Source organism: Tubulanus polymorphus, chromosome 4 (assembly GCF_964204645.1).
Source record: "Tubulanus polymorphus chromosome 4, tnTubPoly1.2, whole genome shotgun sequence".
Lineage (NCBI taxonomy): Eukaryota > Metazoa > Nemertea > Palaeonemertea > Tubulaniformes > Tubulanidae > Tubulanus > Tubulanus polymorphus.
Window position 1 is genome coordinate 1,430,589 of NC_134028.1, and position 10,558 is coordinate 1,441,146.

Consider the following 10,558-nt stretch of genomic DNA (forward strand, 5'->3'; position numbering starts at 1 on the left):
TGATTTCAGTCAACGATATGAGTTCTATAACTTGAGGAATCTTAGCTTACTTTGTAAGATGGCTGGGTTATGACTCGTCTGAAACAGCCTGGGCCATTTAAACTTTACTTCTCATGATGTGAACTTGTTCTGCAGATATTTTTTACCCTGCTGAAGAAGGTAAATAAATAAATAAATAACTACGAAATCTTAAAACCTTCACCAAAATCAGCTATCAAAATAATTTCCTACGTAACTGTGTGTTAAAAGTATATTTTTGGATTTGCCGGAAATTTAAGATTTTTTAACCGTATAAGCTACTGCTGCGCTGTTATCAAGTTTTTGCACACTGTTTTCTAACCCGAGTTGACTAACTATCAGTTTTACCAGTTATTCTTCTTTACCCCCTCCGTGCATGATTGAGATTTCAATATCTTTACTACGAAAAAAAAGGAAATATTTAACAGATTAGTTTTCTGCTTGAAAAATTCATGCCTCCATTTTGCGAAATGTTAATAAAGAAAAGTCAAATATAGCGTATTTGCATATTTCGGAAAATGTTCAAAATGAGAAATTTGTTGAGTTCGATTTCAAAGCTTTTTGTTTTTAGATTTTACTTTTTTTAATGCTGGACAAATGAACAGAACTTACGAAACATCGCTATAGCATGAATATTGTTTGAACTGACGTAAAAGTTTTTGACATAACAAATGCATTTGACTCGATATTTTGATGAGTTGAAAGCTTTCTAACCATCTAGAAAAAAAGATTCAGTCTGACAAAAAAGAAATTAGCTATTTTACCCGATCGAAATATGGCACTATAGATAGTTGAAGACTTTTGCATGTTTATCATCTGGGAACTGTTTCCTTCTTAATTTCCGACGTTTTCAGTTTTTTGAACACCTATTTCGTAGCTGTTTGTTACGTAGATATTAGGCGTAGACATGACAAACCCACTTCTTAGATGTAAATAACGAGATGAGTAGTACTATATAGGTTAACTATTTTATTTGATGCTAGAGCTTTCGCTACTAATGAATAGAAGCTTCATCAGGTGAATGAGTAAAGTCAATGGAAAAACAACAGTATTTATAGTCAGACTGACACTAATAAGACAACTGAGAATTTAGTGTCAGTCTGACTATAAATACTGTTGTTTTTCCATTGACTTTACTCATTCACCTGATAAAGCTTCTATCGTTTGTCAAATAAATAGTTAATCTATATAGCACTACTCATCTCGTTATTTATTCTAAACCCGGTTAACACGGCTACTCTACAAATCTTCATAGATGTAGTAAAAAGATTGATCTTAGATTTGATAATTTTCTGCTGACGTATTCTTTTAATTAAACTCTCGTAATTCTCAATGAATTAGTTTGTTGATTAAGTTAATTTACCCTCGGTAATTAGCGTGGATGAATTGTAGTGATTTCAGAGCATGTTGAATTTTCGTAGTTCAATTCTGTAATTGTCAATATTTTTGTATGATGTAAATTTCTTTAACCAAGAAAAAGGTGTAAGTTAAAAATTGAAATTATTCAAGATGATGCAATCTTGAGCTGAATTACTTTCAATTGAGTAAATTTATGAAGTTGCAGCGTTACGTGCCAATTATTACCCCCTGACCTCCATACACACCACCAATTATAGATTCAGATCTGAATTCCAACTGAAAAAATATTAAATTCCGCCAATAGACCCAAAAACTTCACCGGTTTGAAACTTGGTAGGTATTTCACCCCCTTACCTTTTATCATAACGTATATGTTGTTGCACTATACCCTAATAAAGAAAGCACGGTTCCCATTCTATTATTACGTTGTAACCACAACAGATAAAGAAATGAAAAAATGGAGATTCATTTCGAAGGTGATTGATGCACAGAATTTACTTGCATGATAATGTTATGATTAAGCCCTCCCCCAACACCCTCTTACTAACCAGCCACAACCAGTACAGGTTCCCAGATGTATATTCATGCATGTTGACCGTATATTCATATATCATTGGTGATAAAGTGACTACACGTCTTGCTGAATCAAGTGCTTACCACTTGTTCCTAAATCGATGAAATGTTTCTGAGGAATTTACCAATCTGAAATGTCTCAGAAATGGTAAAAGCGGCGCGCAGACAAGGTCCAGTTAGTTACGCACATGAACTCTGCTTCTGCAGCAATGTGCGGTGATGACCCGTCAAATCCATTCCACAAGTTTAAAAATCTATTTTTAGAGAATGATATTGTACCTAAGATTTTAACTCCAGACAAAAACTGATTTCGTAAAAAAACATCAAAGATTGAAAGGAAAGTTATTAGGATTATTACTCTTTAAGTGTTTTGTTTATCTACTATACGCAAGATCGGCCCTTAGGAACAAGCTTCAAAATCATCATTTAATCTCAACCATTTGGTCGCATGCCACGTGTAAATGTGGAGGTAAAAGACCTTCATTCAACTTGTTCCTCTGGGTACCGAGTGGTGAGCAGTGCGGTATATGCGCACACTCTGAGTAGTGCTGTTCATACACTGCAGCTGCTGCTTATTCCATTAAAAAATATGTATATAATTCATATTTCTAACTGAAAAATGTCTTCTCATTTCTTTCTAACAGGAAAAGTAGATCATCCGTTAGATTTGTGTGAGTATGCTGACTAGGTTCAGCAAACATCATTTGCTTCTTCAAGTTTTTCTTCTTTTTTTTTCTTTCCCTTTCCTCATGATCGGTGGGATTTTACTCTAGAATTGTTACCAGGTACCCAGCTGAATAGATTTAGAATTCATGGAAAATTTGAAGCGTAGATGAGAAACTGAATTTGCCCCAACTTTACCTTCACGTTGTCCTTCCTACATATCAATGACTAGTTCAAGAATTTAATGATATCATAATATTTATTTTTCTAACTAATCAAGATTAGAATTCCTAGAAACGTTAGGTGTAAGCTGACACATTTTAGGGCCTGTTTCAACTGGTTTCCAATGGAATCGCAGCCACCCATAGAATTATATGTGACATAATTGGAGAAAATCAAAATACCAGTGGAAACAAGCCTTATTACATGTGAATGAGAGTTAATTCAGTATTTTTCAAATGGTTTTTCCCATTTTTCAGCTCGAAAACAAGAGATCATTAAACTGACAGAAACACTGATTGCTTCCATAACCAGTGGTGATTATGACGCATATTGGTAAGACTACTCTCATTGGCAATATATTTAATTTTGATTTAGTATCAATTCGAACCTATAGTTTCTGCAGTTTACATCATTACTATGGTAACTGGCTCTCGGGTGAGCTTTGAGTCAGAGTTGAATATGAGTATATAAATCCAGGCCTGCGGTATACGAGTGATCAAAATTCTATTTGAATATAAACATTAGTTAGTCACGGGTGTGGTTGAAATACTTACTATAACCGTGTTTGGTGTCATTTGATACATGAAACCCTGTTAACCATGATGGAGGTCTGATTCTATTTCAGTTGCCTCCTTTTGCCTGAATAATTCCCATAAACATATCTTTGAAATTGAAGATAGTTCCATAATGCGATGTTTCGGGTTCAAGGGACCAGAAAATAGTTAATTGTATCCAGTGTGAGACTAATTAAATTGTTTCACATCGGGAATGAATTTGTAGTATGTTATACAGGATGAATTGTTAGTTCCAAGTTTGTTATAACCGATATAATGTCCGTCAAGCACAGACGACTAACTGAATCTAACTATTAACTGACATTTGATGGATAATAATGATGCGCTGTGTGCAATATATGTGACGTCAGTCGTTACTGTACAGAATCTTGATGTCGATTCTAATAGAGTGATAAGTTGTCTGCCGCTGTCTGTGACGGATATGTAGCCACACTCATCCATCTCATCTATCCCATCTATCTTCTCTTTGAGGCGCACTGGCCGAGTGGTTTAAGCCGCCGGTCACTGGTCTCGTCGATCCAGGGTTTATGGGTTTCAAACCCTGGTGGCGACAGAGTTTCTTGGTCGAAGGTACTTCTCTGGTCTCTCCCCTATTGGGAAAAAGAAATATCGAACCCACTAATAATGCCCTGCGTGGCGCTCATTGGGTTGAGGTAATAAAAAAAATCCCCAAAAAATCCCATGTATCTTTAAATATGAGAGAAATCCAGCAATGATTCAGCCAAAGAAGTAAAGTAAAAGGTCTCGGCTTATAGACTCTTCTATTCATCGTCAGACATGTGGCTGTTTATCAAAACTTTTACACAAGAACTTCACATTTTTGACTGAATTTAGTGTTGGATTTCTCTTGTTATTCATCTTACACAAAGATATTGTGCATCTTCTCAACTACTCATGTTTAAATGTCTCTTGACTTGCGATATTTTCAGCAAATGTGTAGATCCACAGTTAACATGTTTTGAGCCGGAAGCGTACAGTAACCTCATCGAGGGCATGGATTTTCATAAGTTCTACTTCGACAATGGTAAACATTCTATATTTTTCCCCTATACGCGGGGTGATACAGGTATTTGACACAAGCTTCTGAATATTAGGACCCTGTGGATAGTTATAGTACACTCTTATCACTTTGTTGTCCTTGAAATCATGACATTTATATCAACCTACGTTTTTGCCCAGAATGATCAATTTTTTATTTTCAATTTTATTCAAGTGAATATTGTTGATATATCTCTTGAGTGGTGTGGTGCCGTGCTATATCGAACCCCGAGAACTGATTAACACTCCGCATATTACATGTATTTGTTTCCTTTTTCATCTCATTGAGAAAACATTCCCAGATTTGCTGATATTTTTCTCATTTTGCTGATTTGAAGTGATTTTTCTGTTTCAAACTTGCCAATCATCATATCGCATCGATTTTCTTTCCTTTTTTCTCCCGACATCAGAAACTTCACCCCGATATCTCTGAATGAAAGACAATGACGTACTATAAATTATAATCCGTGTCCTGATATTCGAAGCGCGATTTAGAATTTTTGCCTCCAGTTTTTCTTGTACGCCCGCCAGTAGTAAACCCCACCTTACCTCGCATTGTCATTTATCATAACTAACAAATACCTGTTCATTTCCGTGAGATGTTATCGTTTTTCCCCCTCTCGAACACTGTATCACCATCGCACATAACAATAAACAGCTTAGAAATAATGTAGAACAATCACAGTTGCGACTCTGTGAGAGTTCGTAACAAGTTCAGATCTGACCATCTCAACTTCTCTCAAATACTCTCAGTATTAGAATTATTTCTTGTCCATATCCAATTAAACTACTATTTTTGATGTCTGGATTACTCTCATTTTGGGTGAAAATTACTAAAATATGATTAGAGATATATCAGGTAGTATGGTCTGTATTTCTGTTAAATGCAGACTGCTACATTCGTTCTAAGCTGAATATTGTCTAAATGTTGTTTTTATAGGTTGAATGAATTTTCATTTCATTAGTAGAATTTGAATTGTTAGATAGATAACTGTATATGATTTTCTAAGTCGAAATTATTTGCACGTTAAATGAAAATATCTGCGTAAATTAACAACTGATTCGAAATTGAAATAGTAACGAAACATTGTTGCGTAATAAGAAAAGTAGTTGATGTAGATAGTGTTTAGAATGAAAGACACACGAACGAGCGCTGATTGAATTCTGTTTCTGTTTTTACAGTGTTAACCAAGAATAACAAGGCTATAAACACCAGTATTTTGAATCCGACAGTCCATTTGTTAGGAGAAGATGCTGCCTGCATTGCTTATGTACGACTAACACAATACATAGATAAGTACGTTGATCACTTTGATAGTTTTGTTTACCACATATCAGTTGGCAAATAACGATTTACATGACAGACAAAACCTTGAAGTTTGTAAATCCCCTGATTATCTTCTGTTGTTATGCACGGGAAGTCTTCAGCACTAACGGACAAACAAACTATGGAGTCACGTACAACACCCTCTATTGGTGGTCAAACACATGACAGACCCTCGAAGTTTGTAAATTCCCTGATTATCTTTCGTTGTTATGCATGGCAAGTCTCGAGCTCAGGATGACAAACAAACTATGATTTCTTTAAGAGTTTATAGAAAGGTTGCTGTGTCAATAAAAGCATGGTTTATGAAGTATTGCCTCTGTTGTAGGACCGGTACTGCACAGACTAAGCAGTCGGAAGAGACGCGAGTGTGGCAGAGAAAGGATGGAAGATGGCTGAATATTCATCTACACCGCTCAGGAAACCCTTCAGCCGTGAATACACGAATATAGCCACAAACAGAGAGAAAGAAAGACGTTGATGAAAGGGTTGTTTAAACGAATGAGAATAGCACATTACTCACATCAGTCATTACACGACGACGACGACCGCGACACGGACAGAGATGTGCTCGAAGTTCTCATCAGCTCGTCGTCGGTGTCATCTCGTATCGTTCTTTTTCTTCTTCTACTACTTTTTATTGCGCTGCGTTTAAAACCAAAAAAAAAAATGAAACCTTTTTCCGAGAGACGAAAATTTGATAACGTTGAAAAAATGAAAAATAGCCGGCTGTTCACGAGATGTGACGAGATATTGGTCAGAGGACGTGGCGAGACGCAGCTGTAACGCTCGCTGATATTCGCATGCACGCTCGCTCATTAATGATTGACATATGAAGACACGCCCCCGAGTGACAGGGCATGAATACTTATTGAAAAGCGCGTCGTTTTCACACGTTTTAAAAACATACATATGTAAATTCACTTTCCATGTGAACTTTCAAACTTCATCTAGTGATAAGCTATATATTTTTTACATCCGTGTGTGGGTAAATGGGTCAATTTAATTCTCAATATTATTATTATTATGATTATTATTATAATGAGTTATATTTATTATTTCATCCATGGAAGAATGTTAATTTCGTTATACTACATAGCTCTTAGTGTACATTTTTTCGATTGATTATTATAGTAATTAGTATAATTCTGATAGAGATACGAGATGAAATTTGTTAACATTGAATCTTAATCAGACAAAGTCAACCGTTTTTGTCAGTACATGTTAAACTGGGAATATCTGCACTTAAGGAATTTGTGAATCAGGAAAAATCGAATTCTATTGTGGAATAATGCTAGTGGAGTTGACCAAAAAACGAGGATCTCTTAATGACTAAAATGGAAACCTGCCTGGCAAAGTCTAGTTACAGATTGTTGCGCCCTCTACGTTATTTTTGCTCATCCGTATTTTGCAGCCATCTGTATCTCATTCTCTAGATTAATTCATTAAAAATGAGCACGTCTTAAGTTTTATTCTAGAATCAAGTCTGTGGTTAAACTTAGTCTTTAAAACTCGCTCAAGGCTTAGTTTTAGCCTACTTATTTTTCTTCAAAATATTTAGATTATGTATAAGAGATAACACCTATTTCAGCTCCCTATTTTGAATATTTTGTTCGATTTCCGATATAGATATTTATGATATGGTCAATTTCATCCACCCATAAAAACTTACGTTATGATTAGGTTGAAACCCTGGGCCCCAGTTTCACGAAGAGAAGTTGGTTTAGAAATACAAAGCTCAAGTTCGGTAACGTAAGGTGGCTACTGAATTTTTTTCTGTAAAACTGGTGATCTATGGATGAACTGAAGTACATATCATTTAGCAGTGAATCATGACTCGCGATGTGCTCTAGAATTGTGTTGAATTGTGGATATTTCGAACGCAATGAGGTGGAAAGCTATACAATATCGTATATGCATTTCAACTTAAAATCAGTTGGGAAAGGAAATAATTTTTCCATATATAAAACTTATAAACAATTATGAAAAAAAAAAAAACGATTTTGACTCAATGATATTGTAATATTGTATAGTGTACATTTTTATTGTTGTTGTGTGATGATGAATCTAAAACATTTAAACTCCCTCGATCTGCCTCGATCTGCCTCGATCTGCCTCGATCTGCCTCGATCTGCCTCGATCTGCCTCGATCTGCCTCGATCTGCCTACCCTCCTCTTCCACGACATGAAAACAATTTAAAATCAGGGCAGATTCTATTACGACATATTCAGCAGTTTTCAAACAGACCAAACTACTCTCTACTGTGAGTACCAGTATTCAGTCACTACCAGGAACACCTGAAATAGAACTGCAGATCTGTCCCTACCTCGGATCACCGCCCCCCCCCCCCCCCCCCCATGTAGGTATAGATAGGGAGGTGTTCTGTCACTGTCACGTGCCTGGTAGAGGGCAGCACCTCCCTGATATAGGGCATGTAGAAATGCTGAACACTATAATTAATCCAGTATATTATAAGCACAAATAAAGCTTTTAGTATAATGACCGACTGACCTACGTTATGATGAAGTTTAAACCTCGTGATTCAAATTTTCTTACATATAAATCTCAGTGTTCGTCTGTATTTGTAAATAGAAGCAACAAATTTAATATATTCTGCTCTGTACACGTTTCATATATCTAAAAATATGACAACACGGTCGTTTGCGAAGCAATCGCAAAAAGTTTGTCTGAAACATTCGTTCATTTAAAACGTTTTCTCACAAAACCATGCAACTGTAGCGTGCATATATTATTATAATTATCATTATTAGAAGCTATATTTTTTTCTTATTATTATAATATAGTGAAAACGGTGTTGATGATTTATTTTCTGAATGGTTGAATGACTCGTTGCCTGTCTGGATCGAAACTGCCGCAGCTGGCTGATGTCCCAGGCCGAAAAATCATTAGTTATTTTGACCATATTTATTATATGCGATTCCCTCTGAAGAGAATCTCCTCTTTCTCTAAACTAAAGATGAATTTGAAATGCCGCCACGTTCAGTGAATTGTGGTGAAAAACGTATTACGATTAGGAAAATTATTATTAATGTATGATGAAGTGAGAAGGCCATGTGAATAAAATGGTTTCGAATCTAGTCTGACCTAGCGTTAAATAATGAAATAAGTATCATATGTGAAATGAAAAACCACTGTATATTGATAATTATTATTAATATTATTATTATTGACTTGTAAATGTATAAGATATTTTGACAGTTTTCATTGAATCTGATTGTTATATGAATTGTACATGTCACACATAATAAAAAATACCTCTGTAATTCTTATCATGTTAAAAGTACGTTCGTCTCTTATAGTAAAAAATTGTATAATGATATGATATGATATGATGATGATGACTGTTTGGGTGCAATATTTGAATGGTTTTTACCACAATATCTCGCGCTATCTCAATCAGAAATATGCGATTCTCAACTGGATGCAGCAAAATCCCGATCGGTGTTGAAATTAGTAATTTAGAAATTTTAACTAAATTTTTTGATAATCATTTATTGAATGTTAGCACGATACACGTTAGAGATATGTAAAGAAATAAATGTAGATTCTTAAGATGAAAATAGATAAAGTTCACTTTGATGCAACGATGTCTGTAAATCAGTGAGCGAGGGATGTCTGTGTTCAGTTGAGTATCGTATAACTAATGACTTTGAGAGAGTGTGTTATTCACACTAAACACTTTCAAGACATCGTAGCACACAATGAATACATTGTTATTATTATTATTATTATTATTAAAACTAGCACTAAAAACATTGATGAACCTAAAATAAAGGCGTTTCCCATAACGAGGTAGCCTACAATTTAAAGCAGTTCGATGTTCAATTGTCGTATGATTTTTTGCTCTTTTTCATCATTTTCAAAAAAAAAATTTTACAATTTTAGCCATTGAAATGACAGAAAAATGCGAGTATTTGTACTATTATTATCATCATTATTGTCCAACAGTGTTGACAGACATTTTTTGAATCCCTACTTGCTATCTATGAATGTGATTGTGTAGTTGGACTCTATCTTGTCTAGCCTGTCAATTCTTTGGTGGTAGTGCTAAAAATATAAAATAGAATGGTCTATTTAAAGCTTTCATTCTACTGAAAATATTCCAGAAGAAATAAAAAGCATAAAAAGCTCAAATTGTTTGTTTTATGTCTTTTGTGAAATGAGGATAATGAAAAGATCTCAAGGGAAATCGCCTGAATGCTTTTTACCAGTCAGAAGCTTGGGTTAGGGTTAAGCATGTGATCTGTTTGTTTATACCATGTGACCTGTTCTGGCCAATCAGAGCCAGGATTAGGGTTAAGCATGTGGGTCATTTGCATATCATGTGACCAGCTCTGACCAATCAGAAGCCACGATTCATATTTCGACGCCGAGCGTCGAGGCGAGTAAAGCCTAACGCACATCGACGACATCATTTGTCGATGTGAGCGAGCTTACGACTGGTTAGCGTCCATCTATCTCCAGTTCCACCCAGTTGCTCATGTTCTACTTTTGAGCAACTAGTTGTACTCAGTTGCTCTCATATCCGTCGATGTGAGCGCTCCATAATCAACAACACATGGTTGTAACTGACTAAAACAAAGCTATTTGTCACGTGACTTGTGATGCCCTCAAGAATATTTGCTAAACCACATCTCAGTGGCTGTCGATGTGTGCGCTATGGACCTAGCGACCGGCATGAGCCACGCAGTTGCTGGGGTTTACTAAATTTTCGATGTGCGCGGGGTACTCGCTCACTAGCAACTAGTTGTCTCCAGTCGCTTT

At 35.6% G+C, this 10,558-nt stretch overlaps 1 protein-coding gene across 6 annotated transcripts in view; it reads left to right on the forward strand.

Moving 5' to 3' along the window:
* Positions 1 to 10,240, forward strand: part of LOC141903549 (calcium/calmodulin-dependent protein kinase type II delta chain-like) — a 57,404-nt gene extending 47,164 nt beyond the window's left edge. For 4 of the 6 annotated variants that reach the window (XM_074791706.1, XM_074791708.1, XM_074791707.1 and 1 more), the window contains 5 exons: positions 2,595 to 2,621; positions 3,093 to 3,168; positions 4,340 to 4,434; positions 5,631 to 5,745; positions 6,101 to 10,240. In XM_074791706.1, the coding sequence (XP_074647807.1) occupies positions 2,595 to 2,621; positions 3,093 to 3,168; positions 4,340 to 4,434; positions 5,631 to 5,745; positions 6,101 to 6,224 (437 nt within the window). In that variant the 3' untranslated portion in view covers positions 6,225 to 10,240. The remainder of the gene's footprint in view (positions 1 to 2,594; positions 2,622 to 3,092; positions 3,169 to 4,339; positions 4,435 to 5,630; positions 5,746 to 6,100) is intronic. The other 2 variants (XM_074791710.1, XM_074791712.1) reach the window with 1 other exon arrangement.
* The last annotated feature ends 318 nt before the right edge of the window (positions 10,241 to 10,558 follow it).